This window comes from Gossypium raimondii, chromosome 4 (genome assembly GCF_025698545.1).
Source record: "Gossypium raimondii isolate GPD5lz chromosome 4, ASM2569854v1, whole genome shotgun sequence".
In the NCBI taxonomy this organism is placed as follows: domain Eukaryota; kingdom Viridiplantae; phylum Streptophyta; class Magnoliopsida; order Malvales; family Malvaceae; genus Gossypium; species Gossypium raimondii.
The window spans coordinates 50,220,200-50,239,597 of NC_068568.1; the positions used below are offsets into that span (position 1 = coordinate 50,220,200).

The 19,398-nt window shown below is 31.8% G+C and overlaps 2 protein-coding genes across 4 annotated transcripts; one reads left to right on the forward strand and one right to left on the reverse strand.

The window, feature by feature from the left end:
* Positions 1-7,077: 7,077 nt before the first annotated feature.
* Positions 7,078-9,850, reverse strand: LOC105780255 (abscisic acid receptor PYL8). 2 transcript variants are annotated; one of them, XM_012604475.2, is made up of 4 exons: positions 9,708-9,850; positions 9,344-9,532; positions 7,975-8,190; positions 7,078-7,624 (listed from the first exon to the last, which is right to left on the reverse strand). In XM_012604475.2, the coding sequence occupies exons 2-4, from the start codon at positions 9,482-9,484 to the stop codon at positions 7,409-7,411; spliced, it is 573 nt and encodes a 190-aa protein (XP_012459929.1). In that variant the 5' UTR covers positions 9,485-9,532; positions 9,708-9,850; the 3' UTR covers positions 7,078-7,408. The 2 variants fall into 2 exon arrangements, with proteins under 2 accessions (XP_012459929.1, XP_012459928.1); XM_012604474.2 differs by having other exon boundaries at positions 9,344-9,774.
* An 8,124-nt stretch (positions 9,851-17,974) lies between these two features.
* On the forward strand, positions 17,975-19,236 carry LOC105778800 (uncharacterized). 2 transcript variants are annotated; one of them, XR_008195427.1, is made up of 2 exons: positions 17,975-18,379; positions 18,811-19,236. XR_008195427.1 is itself a non-coding variant. In XM_052629836.1 (2 exons), exons 1-2 carry the CDS (start codon positions 18,316-18,318, stop codon positions 18,949-18,951), a joined length of 312 nt encoding a protein of 103 aa, XP_052485796.1. In that variant the 5' UTR covers positions 18,253-18,315; the 3' UTR covers positions 18,952-19,236. The 2 variants fall into 2 exon arrangements, 1 of the variants encoding a protein (XP_052485796.1); XM_052629836.1 differs by having other exon boundaries at positions 18,253-18,486.
* Positions 19,237-19,398: the final 162 nt, after the last annotated feature.

Here is a 19,398-nt window from a genome sequence, read left to right on the forward strand (position 1 = left end):
ATCACTTACATACTCTATCTAACATGATTTATTTCATGCTTAACTAAATCCCCTTTTTAGCCTTAGTCTAGTTGCCACTCCGATAAAATAATCGTGAGATATGAACGCACACTAAATACTTTGTGACTCGATATTCGCTATCTCTCCGATATATGAGATAGTACAAATTCGTCCCTTAAAGTTGATTCGATTTCAATTCAAAAAGCACAGTTAGGTTGGAATCATTTAGTGTACAGTTGGGAAGTTGAATCGCTCGTGCTGTATTCAAAATCCCACGAATAAATTGGCGTGTATAATTGGAAAAAGCTAGTTGGATTCCATCATGGAAGATAGTGATCGGATTTAAACGACCTACACGATTGAGGCTATAATTCGAGTTGGGCTTTTTCAGATCGTAAGGCTGTCGAAGTCTTAAATTACGAGTACGTGTCGCATGGTTAGCAATTCAACAATGGTCGATTTGCAGGTCGTACCGGAATCGAATACGAGAGGAAGAGTTGGCGGTTTGAGGCGTCCTCAATTGCTATAACCAATTTATCGGTTGGAATGAAAAAATTAGTTCAAGTTTAGAGCATACTGAGGCTAAGGCTAAGCTTTAAAAATATTTTATTTACCAATTTATTTTATTTTGCAATCACATTTTTTTGCTTTATTTTATATACATATATTTTTTCTTTTCTCTTAATATTATTATCTTTATCAAATAAAACCCCTTTTTTGTTTCCAGCATTGCAACGCACAGGTCATGGGCACAACTATTACCACGACAGTAATTCTGGTCATGAGAAAAGGTGAAATTGGATAACCAGTTTTTGTGGATTTGACCCTATTGCTCTATATTTTAATTTACTATTATTTTGTCGTAGAAATTTGTATTTGGTGATTTTAATGCCCATCAAGGAGCCTAGTGGGAACCTCCAGAGGGTGAACAAGTTAAAGTAAATTTTGATGCATAAGAAACAATTGAGGGTTTGTGATGGGTCATGTGTTTACCCAAAAGAAAATATTTGAGATCCAACAATGGCAGAAGCACACGCATGTTTACAAGCGGTTATTTTTGCATATGAAATGGGTTTCAGCGATGTATGCTTAGAAGGAGATGCACTCAAGGTCCTAAAGAAACTAAGAACACTAAGGAATGATAGATCAGTCATAGGTAATACCATTAGTGAGATAAATAGTAGAGCAACCAGGTTTAAAAACTTTACCTCTCAATATTTACCACAAACAGCAAATGAAACAGTACACGAACTAGCAACATGGGGACGACGGTGCGAAACCTCGATCTATTGGATGGAAGAAGTTCCGCTAGATGTTGAGTCCATCATCACAAAGGAGCAACGGTGGTGAGAAAAGGCTTTTTCTCAAACTGAGTCCAGAGTGAGTTAGTTTATGTTTTTGAAAACTCCAAGGAAGTCAGGAAAATCTGAGGAGTTGGGACAAAAGGATTTAATTTGATGAATCAGGTGAAGGCAACTAGCTCCTATAGAATAGGTTTTCTGATGCAACGAAAGTAGAAGCGTCCTTTCAGGGAAAGATTTGAGGGTTTAGGTTTTGGGTTTGCGATTAGAAATTAGGAAATGTTTTGCTGATTGAGTTGTTTCTTTTTCTTAGTTGTTAAGTGTTTTCTTGTCAGTTTATTAGGGGTATCCGAGGCACCGCCCAAAGGTAGCAATAGGATAGTGTCAGCTAGTTGGTGGGCTGAAACAGTGTAGGGTTTTAGATTTTGTAACCAAGACTTTAATCCTTCATTCTTTAATGCATCGGTCATCTTTGATTCAAAAAAAATTACAATTTGAAAACATTTTAAATAATTTCGTATTTAAAATTTATTTGGTACATTCAAATATAATTGTAAAAATATATTAAAAATATAAAATTTTATATATAATTCTAAAAATTGACAAATAAATAGAAAATTAAATTTATTTTAAACAAATTTTAAAATTGGGATTTAAATATTTTATATAGGTTTTAAATAAATTAAATAGAAAATAATATGTTTTTTTTAATCCATAACAAAATATGTAGTTTTATATGGAAATATCTAACTGAAAGCACAAATCATAATATATTATAACATCAAATATTTTGGATTGAATTTATTTAAAACACTCTGACATACTAATGTGGTGGCGCCCTTCATTACCTGTAATGAAAGCTGCTTACTCCGGAACGATGATCTTAGAAAATACCACTTTGAATCGATTAGCGATAACCTTAATTACCAACTTATAGAGGACCAAACATAAGCTTATTGGTCTAAATTGTGCATAATTCTCTAGATTAGCAACCTTCTGTATAAGAACAATAAGCAAATTATCGAACTATAAGTCAATGATTTGACCAACGAAGACCTACTGATCCCATTCACAAACTGCCCCACCAACCAAGTCCCACTGATTTTGGAAGAAAAGTGCATGAAAACCATCACTTCCCAGTAGCTTAAAAGGAGACATGTCAAACATTGTTGTCTTGATTTCTTCCTTTGAAACCTCTCTTCCTAATAACATAATATCACTATGGTCCAACATCGGAAAAGAATTTATAGGTAACGTTGGCATTTGATTTGGTCTTTCCCCATACATATTCTGAAAATACTTAGTCGCCTCATTCTGAAGATCTTCTTCATCATATAGCCAATCTCCATTCGCATTTTTTTAGACACGTGATTCGATTATGCTTTCTTCTTTGCAATGCGCAGGCATGAAAAAACTTGGTATTGCAATCTCCTAAATGAAACCAATCACATCTTGCTTTCTATTTCCATAATAGCTCTTCATTTTGTAAAACATTTTCAATCTCCTCTCGAATCTGAAATTCCAATTGAACCAAATAATTTGAATTCAATTTTTCTAGAGCTTTCTGAGTTCAAGCCAATTTCTGTATCAACTGTCTTTTATGAACATCTAAGTGTCCATACACCGTCCTATTCCAATTCCTAATGGACATGGTAAATCGTGACATAGATTCTACCATATTTCCGTTAAAGTCTCAATTATCTCAAACAAAATTATTAAAACAAGGATGCTCCGCCCAACTAGCTAGAAACCTAAAATGACGCCTTTAGGCATAAGGACTCTCGATTTAAGGGACAGTAATAAATGTCTATGATCATATTTCAATTTGGGGAGATGTGTGATTGAACTATAAGGAAAAACATTACTCCAAGCATAATTCCCAATAGCTTTATCCACACACTTGAAAATGGCCCATATGCCATGTAAAATTAAGACACTTAAACCCCAAATAATGTAAATCAACTTCTTCAAGGAAATTACCAAACAACAAGCATCTCTGTTGACCTCCTCTATTTTCATTAGGAGACCGTGTGGCATTAAAATCACCAATCCCGAGCAATGGAATAGAAGTATTTGGAATGACTTTTTTGAGATCTTCCCAGAGGCTCTTCCTTTTTCATCTATCAGGACTCCCATAAACGAAAGCAATGAGAAAGGACTATCAAATAGTACCTTTGAAGACTTGTGCCAAGATAAATTGAGGATGATTACACATTGTTTCTACTTAGACTAAATCCTTTCAACCAACCCAAATACCACTAGAAAAACATATTGCCTCCATTTGATGGGAATGTTAAAATCCTAGCTTCGCAATAATTCTATCTGCCTTATCACCACTGACCCTTGTTTCAAGTAGAATTATAATATCTGGATTATGTTCCTTGTTATATTCCCGAAAAATCCGCGAGAATTTAACACTGACACAACCTTGACAATTTCAAGAAAAAATTTTAAATTTATAAGGAAAGTATGAGAGATAAAACCATACCTTACTGCTTGAGGCTCATGGTTTTATCCATAAGCTCTCATTTTGTGCTCCCAATCACTGGTCGGACTTTCGTGCTCAATCGAGCTCTAATTAGTTCAGCTATTATATTCATCGAATCCGTTAGAGGAACCTTTGAATTTTCAGCAACTTTAAAACGTTGCCCACGATCTTTAATTATTCGATTCAGTCTCTTCCCGCTACGAATTTGGCCGCTTTTGAACCTAGAGCCCCGTCCTTTAACAGCAGAAGACGTCACAGCTCCAATTATGAATTTCACCATTTCCAGGTTCATTGTTTTTTTTAAAAGTGTCCACTGAATGTTTTTAGTATTTAGAACTGCATCATTTAGCTTAATCCTTCAAAAATAGGATTAAGACAAACAGTCATTGTTTAAGAATTAAAAAAATTATTAGGAGAATTTAAAATTCCAAAACATGTTTGGAATTTATTGATTATAGAATTTGCAATATTAATAAAAGATGGAAGGTTTTATAACATCCTTGGAAAAATTACCACATAAGGACTTATTTAGTTCAAAATCATAAAATTACCACATAAGGACTTATTTAGTTCAAAATCATATTTTCTAATAATTCCACTTTGACCCCTTTAATTTTACTAACTATACAATTTAGTCCCTAAATCTCAATTAATAATTCTGTTAAATTAATCTCACCTAAATTCTAATTAGAGACTAATTACCCCCTAATAATCTCTAACCATCACCGTACTCACTCTCAGAACCCCTTTTGGTTAAACTTTCTAGAATGACTCGGTTTAAGAAATATGACCCAAAATTAACTTTTTCGACACCAGCGAGAAATGAGTCATTACATAATGAGATTTTTAATGTTTTTAATTAACTTTAATATTTGGTAAAGTTAGAATAAGGAGATCAGCACTGAGATGTGAAAAGCTTAGCGTTTAGGTTTTTAATTCCGTGCGCAAGTCATAATTGGACCAAAGAGTTTGTGGTCAGTTGCAGCATAATCTAAAAGTCTTTGCATATTTCCTTAAATTTGTAAAGACCCTTGAAACAATATAGTTTGACATGTACTTAGGATATGTTAATTGGTTGATTCAGTTACTTTGGTTCTATTTTGAAACTAATTGATTATTCAGTTGAATATTTTGAAATGATTTTATTTTTACAAGTACATTTATAATGTCATATAGTTGTTTAAAATTTATGTTTTTATGTGTAATAATTGGAAGAAAGATTGAACAGATTGTTACGATGATCAATGTGATATTCCAGATTCGAATGAATTGTCGAGTCAGATTTTTGTAGTGTAATAGGAACTCTTCAAGTTGCTTCATCGATATTGTCTTCCCCTTCAGCTGTTGGTAGTTGAAGTAGAATCATTGAATTCATCTTAACCATTTCAACAGAATTGGTCTCAACCTCCTCATACAATAGTTCATCCATATCAAGATCATGAATCAATCTTTCATTATTAGGTTCCACTACGTCTTTAAACGAGGCTTTGGTATCAATTTATAGGGAATCAAATCTGGATACTAAAGAATCTAATAATAGACTCAATTAGCATGATTTGATTAGGGAAGATTTATTTTACAAACGGTCACGTTCTAGAAACCTTAACTTAAAGTGACAAGGTCTCACTCACCACCGTGATTTAAAAATTAAAAGATACAAAATATCACCACTTTTAAATACCTCATACTAATAGAAACTATATAAGGTTGTTTAATTGTTGTTGATCCACCAAGAACAAGAAAATAAAGGAAATTTACAAAAAAGAACAAATTTTTACTCAAATTCTCATATCACCTTTTCATTTACACCGTTAATCTTATATAGGCCACTTGAGACATCCCCCAAGCATAGGTTCACAAATTACATGACAAATTAACACAAAGCATTGAACAAAAGAGTTTATTTATTAACTTGTTCAGATTCAATCCTCTTAAATAGTTTTCAATAAAACAATCATAACTCTTTGTAGAAAATTCTTGAAGTCACATTATTTGTTTTGATGAAAACTAGACTTCCAAATCTTTCGCACATGTCCGACTTGTGAGTCTGTACAAACTTTAATTTGAATTTGATGAATGAATCTTGGGCTTTTAACAACTTTGAATTTTGGCCATCTTTTGTTTCTTCTTCAAAAGTCTTCTCATCTTGCGGTCATTAGGCTTTCAAAGCTCTAGATTCAACGCTTCAGTTTGGGCCATAGTAGTTAGCAAACTCAATATATGTTCCTGCATTAACTATGCACAGAGTATACGGAAGGTGTGGCGTGGTCTTCCACCTCCCAAATTCATTGTTTTTACTTGGCAACTCCTCGAAGAGCGCATCCCTATTAAGATGAAGCTAGTCAAGTGAGGCATCAATATTGACAACAACACTTCCTGTCCGTTTTGCAATAAATCAGATGAGTTTATTTTTTCATTTACTTTTTGCTTGTGATGTGATTGTGCCCGTGTGGCAGTAATGGCGTTTCGCATGGTAGGTTAACTTACCCAATGTTGTTGTCAATGCTTAGTTTGAGGTGTGGTGAATGATATTTTATGAGAGTCTGGTCACAAAGAAATGAATGTATTTTTAACCGTAAGGTGGTGGATCAGGGGCAACACTTAAGGCTCGCTTGGTGATGGAACGGTTGATACATTTATGAAAACCTAAGCCTATTTTGGTTCAAAAAGGCTCCATGGGCACGTAAAGAGAATCTGCCCCTCCCAAAGGATCCATAAAGTTCAATGCGATGGAAATGGATTTGTGTTGTGTTCTTTTTCAAGCATTCTCCCGAGATCGACTTGCAATTTAATTGTACAGTGCAACAGCAACAACGCCATTCAAGAAAGATGAATGCGACTGGAGGATGTTTCCAAAGTCAACAATAATAAAGATGCAAACCTGCTAGCAAAACGGGCGCTTAGTTTGGTCAGTATTGCTACTAAGTCTATGTGTTTGGTTGTTGTATAGTCACCTTTTCGATTGGTACCTTGGGGCTTTCATTCCTTAGCCCTATCAAAAATAAAAATGGACGCAGCCAATTCAATTCTTGTAAAACCGAATCCAAATAACTTACGAGCTCCGTATGTCTAGTTGATCGCCTCTCTTCACCCTAAAGCCGAGATGCAGGGACAGCATTAAAGAGAGTGATCTTACGCCATTTATGACTTAACCTTTTTCTCCTTTCAACGGGAATGCCTGCAGGAAGCAAATAAACTAGCCTGTATCGATAGCATTTTCCACTAAACTTCGACCAAATCTGCAACTAAAAGCTATAACCCTCATGACAAAACCCCCAAAGCCAACTCTTTTGAACTCCAATAAAGACGATCCATTATATACCCAAATTAACAAAAATTTGGTTCTGCTGAACAGCAACCACTCCCCTTTTTGTTCGACTGAAGAAACTTTTATAATATTTGTGGTTTTTGATCAAGTAGAGACAGGGAATCCAGCACATAATGTTAAAATCAAAGGAGAGAACAATAACAAATGGATGGAATGCAGTGTGAATGTATCTAGAAGATGGAAGACCAACAATTGCCAGTCCATCTCTCAAGCCTCCGAAGATACGAAAGCCCCGAAGCTTCATCCATGGCAACTATGGCCACCACCTTACAACTGTCAGCTCCCTGACTTTCAAAGATCAATGGGTTCTGTCCGGTCCTGCACTGCTAGCCCTTCTGAAACATCTGCAAGAGATTTGAGATTGCACTTGATCAAAGCTTCAACAAAGTAGCATGTCTCATCCTTTGTGTTTCCCTCGGGCACATCCACCACAAAGGATTCAATGACTAGAGTCCCAGGTCTGCCATCTATGATCTCTGGATGGAGTGAGATGATTGACGAGTAGTTCTGGATTTAAAAAGAAGAAAAAGTTCAAAGAATAAGACACACCCCAAATCTTCATTTCACCATGGTAAGCTTAAAATTGAAACTTCAACCTTGACTAGCCACTAATGAACTAAAGCTCTTCAAAAGATAATTCACCACCAGTTTTTGCTGCAACTAACCCGTTGATCAGACGTTCACATTGTTCTTTTACCAGATTTTCACAATAAAAAGCTTCCTTGTTGAATATTCGAACATGCATATTTTTATGAACCTTGACGAATCTTACAATCATCATGGAGGATGAATCGTAAAAAATAAAAATAAAAACAGGATAAAAAGGTTAAATCAGGAAAAAGAAAAGAAATCCCTACCTTAAGTCTATGATCCCCACCAATAATCCGGATGCTGAGGATATGCTCATCATCATCAAGGAGTTCGAGTCTTTCGGTGCTTGTAGTAGCCGGTAGCCCTGACTTGACATCAACTTCTCTAAGACTCCCAATTTCAAGGTTTCCTTGTGCAACACACCGGCTGACAAAGGGTTTATACTTTTGAGGTTGGTCAAATCGCCTCACCAGAGACCAAACCTATAAAAGGAAAAAAAGCAATACAAAATTCAGATTCAATCAGGGTAGAAGATTACAAATTCACAAAAATATAAGAATCAAGCTAGTGAGGAACCCATTGTTTCTACATGATCTGAATATAACTACTATAAGCTATCTATCTTCCCCCCTTTCTGTCATATTCTTCCTCCAGTACAGAACACCTCTAAATTACTAACCATTCATTTGATATGTGCAAAATGGAGAAAGAAAAGGGTGAAAAGAAAAAGATAAAAGAAAAGGTTCCAGCATATGCCTTGCGGCATTCCCATTGGTAAGAAATGCAACAATCTGGAATATAAATTGAATTTCATTCAATTAAATCTTAACCTCATGGTTCCTAAACAAAGCAACTATACAGTGGAAACGTATTTATCCTACAAATACCTTTAAACAACCCAATCAAAGAAACACAACAAATTTGTTCAAACAGTTTCAGAGAATAGTGAAGAGACTGATTTTGTTAACAAATAAAAGGAATTAATAATATAAATCTCAAATTTAGGATTTATTGATACTCAAAATATCAAAGAAACAAACGACTTAATCTAATATTTGAGTAGCTCCTTCGCATTTAAACTAAGCAACATGATATCTGTTTCGATCGCGAGAGATAAATCTTTGATTGTCGTATTTAAAAATAATCTTATTTAACTCAACAAATCAACCCATACAAGAGATTCTTCATCTCAACATCAATGCAGTGAGTAAGAGTTAAGGAAGTTTATGTAAACCAGTACAGAAAATGTAGAAAATTAGATTCAATCTTCTTTCTTCTGTTTCCATGAATAAATAAATTCAATCAAACCAATCAAGATTCAAAGAACTAACAGAAAATCATCACAGATCAAGATTAACTTCTTCAAGAGAACAAAAATCGAACATTGAAATACGTATACATATCACTCGGAAAACATGCAAAAATAAAGATTAAAAAGAAATCACTAATCAAGAAGGCCATAAAAGAAGAACATATCTTCGTAATAAATCAAAATCGCAAAGACAGTCGGAAAGAAAAGAGAACGAAATAGCGATGCCTATGAGTGAGAAGTCAGAAGAGAATTTTCTTGAGAAAGATGAGTTGAAAGGAAAAACCACAAAAAAAAAAAACGTAATCAACGGGAAAGAGAGTTACGAGAGGAACAGGAGCTTTGATCCGCTTGACGACGGCAGAACTACACTGATTCTCTCCAGTCTCATGTCGATGATGTCTCCTTACAAACTCAGTCGCCGCCACCGCACCGGCACTCCCAAATCCATTGCTATTCCCATTCATTTTCTCTTTTCCTCTTATCAATCCAAACACGCACACTTTCCTCTTACGCTAACAAACAAAGATAAAGAAACACTCAAACTCGTCTCCAGCGATCACGATTCGGTGACCGACCGGGAAGAGTCACCGACGAATCTTCTAGAGCCTATTAAATCTGGTTTATCTCAAGAGAGAGAAAAGAAGCAGCAGCGTATGAATCAGCAGCATAAAAAGAAAGAGAAGGTACCTGAGTTCTTCCACCTCTAAGCCCCCTCCCTAATCCCTAGCTTCTACCTCATCACCTGAAATCATAAAATTATTAATAAAAAAGACAACGCGTTTCGATTTATTACTGAATCACCTCTTATAACTTGACATTGGATTAGGTATGTTATTACGAGAATTGCCACGGATTTTGTCTGCTTCTTCTTTTGTCTTTTCCTGCTTGACCAAACTGCCCGCGTTAGTTGTGTTAAATGAGGGAAATCTAAAGTGGCGGTTGGAATTTTAATTGTTAGTTTGTTATTTTTATTAAGATTATTATTTTTTAATATTTTTATTTATATTTATTTTTTATATAATTTCTAGAATTATTAATACTCTCTTTCTAGCCCTTAAATAAAAGATAATACATTTTAACTACTCAAATTCTTATCTTCCTACATAACAACAATTCAGTTAATCCATTATAACTAATTATTTGAATTGGTGCCTATCATTAAAAATTCAGTTAATCCGTTAATAGGTTGTTGACTTAATTTTATTTTATTTTTATTTTGACTAAAATTACACATTTTTTATAATTAGTTCAAAATATTTTTGGATTTATTTGCTATATAAGACTAAAGATTAATAGTTTTCTATTTTCCATCTTGTTGTTTGTATTTTGGAAAAGTCATACAAGAAAATGATGATAGTTTTGGCTTGATTGTTTGACTTCTTCAAAATACTTCTTCTAGTTTCTTACTTGTATAACCTTATCACTAATTTGTTTTCTCTTTAACATTTTTAAAGAAAACATGCAAAGGAAAAATAAAAGAAAACACTCAAAAATCCCTTTAAAGAAAATCTTAAAATTTTCTTGAGTACCCTCAAGATCATTCATTCATTATTAATGTAAAATATAAGAATTATTTATATCGAATTAAAAATAAACTAGGAGAATCATTGTTTTTATCAGTAAAGTTGAACACCCAAAACACATAAAGAAAATTTCAGAATTAAAGGAAAAATAAAGTTTTCGTAAAGAAAAGGAAAGGAAAAACGTATCATGGTAAGATCAGATCTTGAAGAAATTGTTAGTGATATTTGAGAAGCATATAGCCAAATCTAACCAGAAACCATTATGTACAAATAAACACTATGAACATAATACTCATTGTAAAACTATAAGTCAAACAAATAAATCAAAATTATCCTCGTTTTTATTTGCTACTTTTCCTAGAAAACAACAAACAAAAGAAAATTTACAAGCTTTAGTCTTACGTTGCAAATACTCAAAAAAAATTTTATTTTTGACTAATTACAAAAAGGTCCCTAACTTTAGTCATGTTGGGGATCAACCCAATTAAGCAATTAACAAGTAAAAATAATAGAATAATTTGAGAAATTAAACACACAAATTTAACGTGAAAAATCTCTCTAAATAGGATAAAAATCACAGGAAAAAATAATTTTACTATAATGGCAAAAAAAACAAAGAATACAAAAGATGGAGATAAAAACTAAACCCTGAAAATAAAGAACCCTCAAAACGTAAACACAAAATTCTCTAAATGTGTTATGAGTTCTAATCTCTAATGGGTGTATTTATAGGCTAAATTCATAGGTCAAATAATAATAAAATAATCTAGATTAATCGAGTTTGATTGAAACAAATAAATAGAGTTTAACTGAAAAATTATTTCTCAAATTTGATGAAATAAGAGTCATACTCAACAAGTCAAAAGTAAACAAAATGGAACATCAACAATCCATTAGTGGATTAATGGAATTTTAACGATAATGACCAAATTGAGCAATTATCTTAATTATTAGAGTGACTAAATTTTTTTTTTGAAATGACCAAAATAGTAACGATGCTATTTTAAAGTAGCATGCGATATAATTTCCTTATTTTTAATTACTGCTAATTTTTAAGGCTTAACTCATCCCATCTTGCCATTTTTTTCCCTTGGAAGATCTGTCTAAATAATTGTTTTCAAGTTGAACTTATTTTACAAAAAATTATATCCCTTAAAAAATTCTATCGTGTCATATAAACTTTTTAAAAATAAAATTTTAACTTTTTATTTCATTTTATCTTGTACATTATTTATTTCTCTTTATTTTATTTTTATTTTTCCTTTCTGTTTTTAATTTTTTATAATATTTGGCAATATCAATTGTGCTCAAATTCATATTTCTAAAGTTGAGGTACTAAAATTAATTCTATTTTTAAATTTCATTACTTGCTTGCTTAATTTGATGGGATCTAAAAATTCTTTCATTAATCAAAATTAATGTTTTTATAATAAAATTAGAGCCATCGAGATACTAATTCAAGATAGGAGTTGAATTAATTGAGTTACAAATCGATTTTATGGTGCTAAAAACAATTAACCCATTTTGTACCGATCATGGATTAATGAGATCATTAAAAACTTCATTTATTTTAGATTTCAAGTACTTTGATGGAATTAAAGAGATTTTATTAAAACAACATTCTAAAGGTACATTTTAAATTAATTAAGTTATTATATTCATAAAAATTAAATTAAATATAAAAGTAGATAGTTTTATTTACAACTTTGCAATAAATTTATACCGACATATAACTACTTTAAAAAGTAGATTGAGTTTTAGCTTAATTGGCATAAACATTGTTATCAATGCAGGATGACATAGATTTAAGTACGCTGAAGCACATCATCTTTCTATTTATAGGTTGGGAATGGACTATAGATAGTTCCAAGCATTGCATCAGAAAAAAAAATGATCGGAACTTATAATGAAATTATGGGTAAACAATAAAAATAGTCACTTTTGTTTGTCTGAGATTACATTTTAGTCACTTATGTTTGAAATGTTACGTTTTAGTACTTACGTTATCGTTCTGTTACGAAGTAGTCACTCTACCGTTAAGCTCTGTTACCTCCCTAATAGCAATCATACGGCGCAGTCCAAATGGGTTTTAAATGTCAATTTGGATGTCCAGTTGCTGGGATGAAAATAATTTTTTAATTAATTAAATTTAATTTGGACAACCACGTAGGACATCTAAGTTGGCATTTAAAACTCATTTGGACTACCATGTAGGACCGCTTTTAGGGAGGTAATAGAGCTTAATGGTAGAGTGACCACTTCGTAACAAAAAGAAAACGTAAGTGACTAAAACGTAATATTTCAAACATAAATGACTAAAATATAATCTGAGACAAACAAAAGTGACTATTTTTATAGTTTACCCTAAAATTATTAAAAAAATATTTTAAATACCCCTTGCTTGGTAGGGAGGAAAATGCAGGCTCCTTTATGAGTCCATCTACTAGGAGGCCAACCTCATTATGGTTGGGTAGCACGAAGTTGTATTAGGAGAGGTCAGTTTTGAACTTTTTGTTATATTTATTGGTCTCACATTTTTTGGTATATTTATTTATTTGTTTTTGAAAGATTTATGGTTGCCGACTACCATAAAAAATAATGCAACATTTACTCTTTGGTAATTTTTTTCATATTAATACCTAAATTTAGTAAATTTTTTAATTTTGATCTCGACACTTTATAATTGTGTCACATCTTTTTTATAAATTTTATAAAAATTCTAAATTTTAAATGATGACGTGGCATATTTTTAGTGTATTTATGACAATGATCAAAATTGGGACCCAAAAAAGTTCAGTGATTGAGTTGTGAAAATTGCCAAATTTAGGGATTAAATGATGTTTTATCTCTAAAAATTTTAACTTAGTTTTTAAATTTTAAAATTTTTAATTGAGTTTTGAACTATAAATAATGTTTTAATTGAGTTCTTAAATTATAAGTATTTGTTGATACACAACGAGGTTATAAAAATTATTGATGGTTCACATGATGGTATTGAGAGTTGTACAAGGTCGTTCAAAAGGCTTTAAAGAATGATAACAGGTTTTGAAGAGATCTTGGTCAAGGTTGAGTAAAAAAAATCAGAAACCAATCTGAATCGAGGTGTTTTGACACTTTTTGAAATATAAATTAAGCAATCGTGATTATCCGAACCGAAGCAAATCGAACCAAACAGAATTCTAATTTTATGTCATTTATAATAATTTCAATATTAAAATAGTGAAAATAACTTCAAATTTTTGTATAAAATATTTTTCAAAAAGATATTGTATAAGAGTTATTGATTTTCTTTATTTACATGAAAAATACTTTTTTTAGGAATATTTATAAAAAGAACTGAACCAAAATATTTCGAAAAATCTAGAAAACTCAATTGAATCAAAACGAACTCACCCCTAATCTTAGTAAGGTTTTTTAGTATGAAAAGATTTATTTTCTTCTTTCAGTCAACCATGAAGATCTATATGCCTTTGTGTAGGTACCATTAAACATCTGTCTTGATGGGGAGAAACAACTAGTTGAGTCGTGATGGGTTTATGACACTCCACACCTGACTTGATCGTTAGATTTGAATATGAAATGTTATATTCATTGCCGGTGCAACTTATATTAAACATACATAACATTCCATATATTTAGATCATATAAACATATTTCAATCACAAGATAATCATTTAATGCTTAAATGAGGTTAGATACGAGCTTAGAACTCAATTCAAAACTCTTATAAATTTTCATCATGATGTCTTGAGACAGGGGCCTATATGTCATGAGGCGATCTATATTATAATTTTAGAAATTTTGTTTCGATGTTTACATTGTTGGAAAATTTTGATTTAAAAAATAATAATTTTCAGTCATAGTTGAAAATTAAAATTTTAAAAACCAAGTCGGTTTGCGATATTTATGGTAATAAACTTTTCCTAAAAAGTACCTATGCTTTGAGCGAGACGGATCCTAGACGTTCTTGGCTTTCAACCGAACGACCTTCTCTGCTATTCTTGTACCACAAATTGCTTCAAGTGCGGGCTCAAATAATCATAAACCAAACACAGAACCAGTAACAATTTATTACTTTCGGTAGGAAAGTAATTCTCTCTCAATAGAAACGATTAAATTATAATTCAAGAAAATAGAATTTATTCTTAGAAAATAAATTATCACTACTTTTGACAAAATAGCAATATTTGAAACTTCATTAAAACTCTTATAAATATCTCTACTAGTGTTATCTATTTACATGTAGAGATAGGAGAATCCTAGTTGAATTAGTAAACACAAATAATATTTATTTAATAGAAAATAGTATTTTACTCTATGTAGAGTGGGAGAACGACACACTCTAGTAAATAATACTAGGATGTTGTCCCTTATTATGATTAGGGATTTGGGTCTCTCTTGTATTTTGTCCAATTATATATGCTTTTGAACTTTTAATTCAACAATTTATAATTTAATCTAACCCAATTCTAATTACATTAAAGTCATTACAACTTTACCGTAAAAATCAATGAGGAAATACATTTAATCTTCATATTCAATAAATTCATAATGACTGATTACTTTAATTCCATTTTTGAACTTCAATTATTTAATAAATTAAATAATAATTCTAAAACTTAAATTAATTCTCAAGTCATTTTTATACTCAATGAGAAAACACACTCATCTGTGAATGTGACCCATTTCTCTAACTTCATCATTTTAATTATGTTCACTTGGTTCTACATTCAATTCATTTATGGTTTCAATGAGCTAGCAGAGGGACTGATTGGAGATATGTAATTAGGGTTCAAATAATTTATAATTGAGTTCCAACTTTTCACCTATTAATTATAAACTTATATAATCATGAAGTCATTCCACAATAGAATCGTGATTGAGCTCTCCCCTGTTACATACCATTAAGAAAGCTACTTAATCAGTGCTCGTCCAATGAACTTCTCATCAGCGTGTTACCCTAATGAGATATCATTGATAAATTTGTTCTTCCAATGTTATTCTATTTTATCTCATGGTAATGATTACATCTTCCTTCATAAAAAGTCAATTACTATCAAATAATAATTAAGTCATTTATCACAATGACAAAAAATCCGTGACCATGTTTACTTTTCATCTATCATGTAATATCGATGAGAATATATCATTTATCCATTAGTTGGGATATGAATTCTACTATTGTGAATAATGCTACATATTGTAGAAGTTGTACAACAATTGCACCAACTTTCAATTCCTTATCTATTTAAACTCGAGCTTTTACTTACATCAAAGTATACGAGTCACACATACATAGTCCATCATCCACTCAAGATCAAGGTATGTCACATTGTGAACATCACAAGTGAATAATACAAGTCACATCTATGTCTCTATCTTTTGGGAGTCATTCTCTTTGTTAAACCAAGTTTTATTTGATAATATGTTTTGATATAACAAATTAAAGTGTTTTTGAATAAAAATTAAAGTTGAACAAAATTGGAAAAATGATAAAATCAAGTTAAAACTGTTTCAATTGAGTTAAAACATTTTCAATCATGTTAAAATTGTTTTTAAACAAGTCAGTATTATTTCAGGCCAAAAAGTAAGTATCGATAGTTTTCAAAATATCGATACCCATTCTAAAATCGATACCAATTTGACATTATGTTTTCAGTCAATTAGAAAAAGTATCGATACGTTTTACCATATATCGATAAATTGTCTTTGGTATCTGTCGAAACAATTTTTAAATTTGAAAAAACGGGATCGACTTTTAAAAATGGAGTCGCCACCGATCTTTTATTGAGGTGTGATCGGATCACCTTAAACATAATTTTAGGTCTGCGAATTTTGAGAAAACAGGTTCGGGAGTCTATTACGCACGAGGAAGGGTTAGCACCCTCGTGACGTCCAAAATTGTTACCGAATTGATTAATTAATGTCTTAATGTCGAAACTTTGAAAAGATTTTAAAATACGATCCTTTTGAGTAAAATGAATTGGACGATGAGATTTATTTATTTCAAGGGAATAAATCGTCACACTCAATAAGTTAGAGTGCAATATTTTAAATCCTTGAAATTAAATTTATCTTTTGACTTTTAAAATCTATGCATTTGAGAAGGATATCCGACTATTTGGGTCAAATGAGAAAATCAAAACCCAGTAAGTTAGGACTCGGTTTCACAAAATTCCTAAATATCGAATATTGCCTTTATTTTCATTTATTAGAAAAGATCCTCGTCTCGAGAGAACAATATGTCATATCCAATGCGTTAGGACACCACATATTGAATTCTCGAGAATGAGCTTTTTATTTATGTTTTAATTAAAAGGGATATTCGGTTTCTTAAATCTCGAGAAAGATTGGAATCCAGTAAGTTAGGACACAATCTTTTCGAGGATATTCCAAATTCCAAGTGTTGCGTTATTTTGAAAGACATGTATAAAATAATTTTGATATTTAAATCTTTTGAATGAATAAAAAAACGATTGTATCGTAAATTAAAGCATACACTAAGGAATAATGAATAATCAATAAATACAAGCAAACAAACATAACAACAATAATCTCTATTGTACATCATGCTAATATCACTATCTACATTCAAAAACTAATAAAAAAACGAGTCAATTAATGCAAATACGAACCAAATGTACGAGTTTTGAAATAGCTAAAACAAATGACATGAAAGAAATGGGAATTGTAAATCAATAAAGTATACGTACAAAAATTTAAAATAAATAATATACTAGAAATTGAAATAACCAAAATAAATAACATTATATATATGATATAGTAGGTGTCAAATGTTGGGATAAGTAGAAATAAAAAATAAAGAATTTGAAAGAAATAATGTGTGTATATATATATAGAGAGAGAGAAAATAAGAAAAATATAAAACTTGTAGTCTATAGAATATTATATAGGTATGTATGTATAATGAAATAATTTAATATAAACATTGAATATGTATAAAATAACGTTGTATAAGAATATTAGTACGTAATATTTACATGCAGAATATATAAAAGTGGATTTTAAAAGAATATTATAAAATAAAAGTTGCTAAAGATATATACTATATTGATTGGTATGAAGAAAATGAAACAATATTCATTGTAAAGCTAAATGAAGATATGAGATATAAAAAAATAGTTTGAAACAATGATAAATAATAAGGTAATAATTTTATATAGAAAAGTAAGTAGAAATATAATCAAATATAATAATATTAATAACACAAAGCGGTAATAGTAATAATAGTAACAATAGTAATAATAATAATAATAATAATAAAATTTAATTATAATGATAATAATAACAGTAACAAAACAATCAGAAGGACTAATTTGCAATCAAGACTAAAATTTAAGAGCAAATTCGAAAATAAATACAATAGGTGCAAACCACATTGAACGCGCGAATAACTAAGGGGGATCAAAAGGGAAATATTCCCAACTCTCAAAACGCGGCGCTTTTGCGCTGGTCAAAAATATAATAAAAAGCAAATTAAAGGGCGAAATTTAAAAAAGAAAAGAACTGATTTGAACCCAGAACAAAAGAGAGAGGACCAGGAGTGAAATTATCCCTCCCCCTACCAAAACACGCGGATCTAGCCGCGGTTGGATCGGGTCATCGGGTTTAAGGGCCAATACGACGCCGTTTTGGGGCCACTGAGCAAGACCTCAAACGGCGTCGTTCTGATTCAATATAAAGCAAAAAAAAAAAACCCTAAACTAAACAGTTTTCAGCCACTTTGGATGCCATAGCCGCAAGGTTCAAAGATGAGACCTCTCACCTTTCGCCAGACTCCGATTACGGCGGAGTTAGCGGAGGCGCGATCACCAGGTAAGTCTCCCCCTTTTCTCTTTTATTTTATATTTCAAACCCTAGAATCCCCATCCAGCTCTGATTTAAACAGAATGGACGAGGATTTTGGTGGCGCACCAGCGAAGGTAAAAACCTCCCTTCTCCTCCTCTTTTATTTCCGTTTGGTGCCAAAGAAGAAAACAAAGAATCAAAAAAATAATAAAAAAAAAAGAAACGAAGAAAATCACCTCTTTGAACTTTTGATTTTTTTTATTGCTTTCTGATTCTCTTTTTTTTTTTTACAATGTTCGTGCCCCCTATACAAATTTTGTGTTTGGCCTTATATAGCCCAAAAAGAAATACAAAAATCCCTCCTTTTCTATTTTTCTTTCTTGTTACAATTTTTCATTCTCTTTCAATTTTGTTGTACTATTACGCCTCTGCTTGCTGCTTGGTTTCGTTTGCTGTAGGTCGTTGCAGGTGTACGGAGGCCGTACAGTGACGCGTGCGAGGAGCGGCTTGAAGGTGTGGTGGCGCACGCACGAGAGGAGGCCTGGCTCTGCTGCGGCACTGGAGTTTATTGTCTAAGGTTTATTTCTCAGCTAGGCTAAGTTGTTGGGCCTCCAATATTGGGCTAGGGTTAGCTAGTTTGGACTTTAGTAGGTTTTGGGTTTAATTTCTGGTATGTAATTAGGTAAAAATGATTTGGGCCACGTTGGGCCCATGTATTTGGACTATGGACTTTTAAACTTTGGCTTGGTTTATTTTATTAACGGGTCGGGTAAATTGGGCCTATTACAGTATCTTTGTAAACTAACTTTAATGGTCACTAAATTAAACATTAAATGCTAATAGTATCGATACTCGTAGAAAAAATATCGATACCTTTTGTTGTAGGTGAATTAGTGATCTGGCATTTTCATCCCAACAACTCTATTTATGTTTCCGACAACCACAACGATTGGAAATGAATTTGAGAGTATAAATACCATCTTCTAAAGGTCTTACAAAAAAGAAAAATCATCAAGTCAAAAGTTCAATCAATACAACCTCAGTGC

Excerpts from the sequence above, each read along its gene's own strand:
- LOC105778800 (XM_052629836.1), top strand. The coding sequence starts at position 18,316 with ATGAGACCTCTCACCTTTCGCCAGACTCCGATTACGGCGGAGTTAGCG. Across the intron at positions 18,487-18,810 it reads TTGGTGGCGCACCAGCGAAG|GTCGTTGCAGGTGTACGGAG; the intron begins GTAAAAACCTCC and ends CGTTTGCTGTAG.
- LOC105780255 (XM_012604475.2), bottom strand. The coding sequence starts at position 9,484 with ATGAATGGGAATAGCAATGGATTTGGGAGTGCCGGTGCGGTGGCGGCG. Across the intron at positions 8,191-9,343 it reads TCAAAGCTCCTGTTCCTCTC|GTTTGGTCTCTGGTGAGGCG; the intron begins GTAACTCTCTTT and ends TTCCTTTTATAG. Across the intron at positions 7,625-7,974 it reads GTGGGGATCATAGACTTAAG|AACTACTCGTCAATCATCTC; the intron begins GTAGGGATTTCT and ends TTTTAAATCCAG.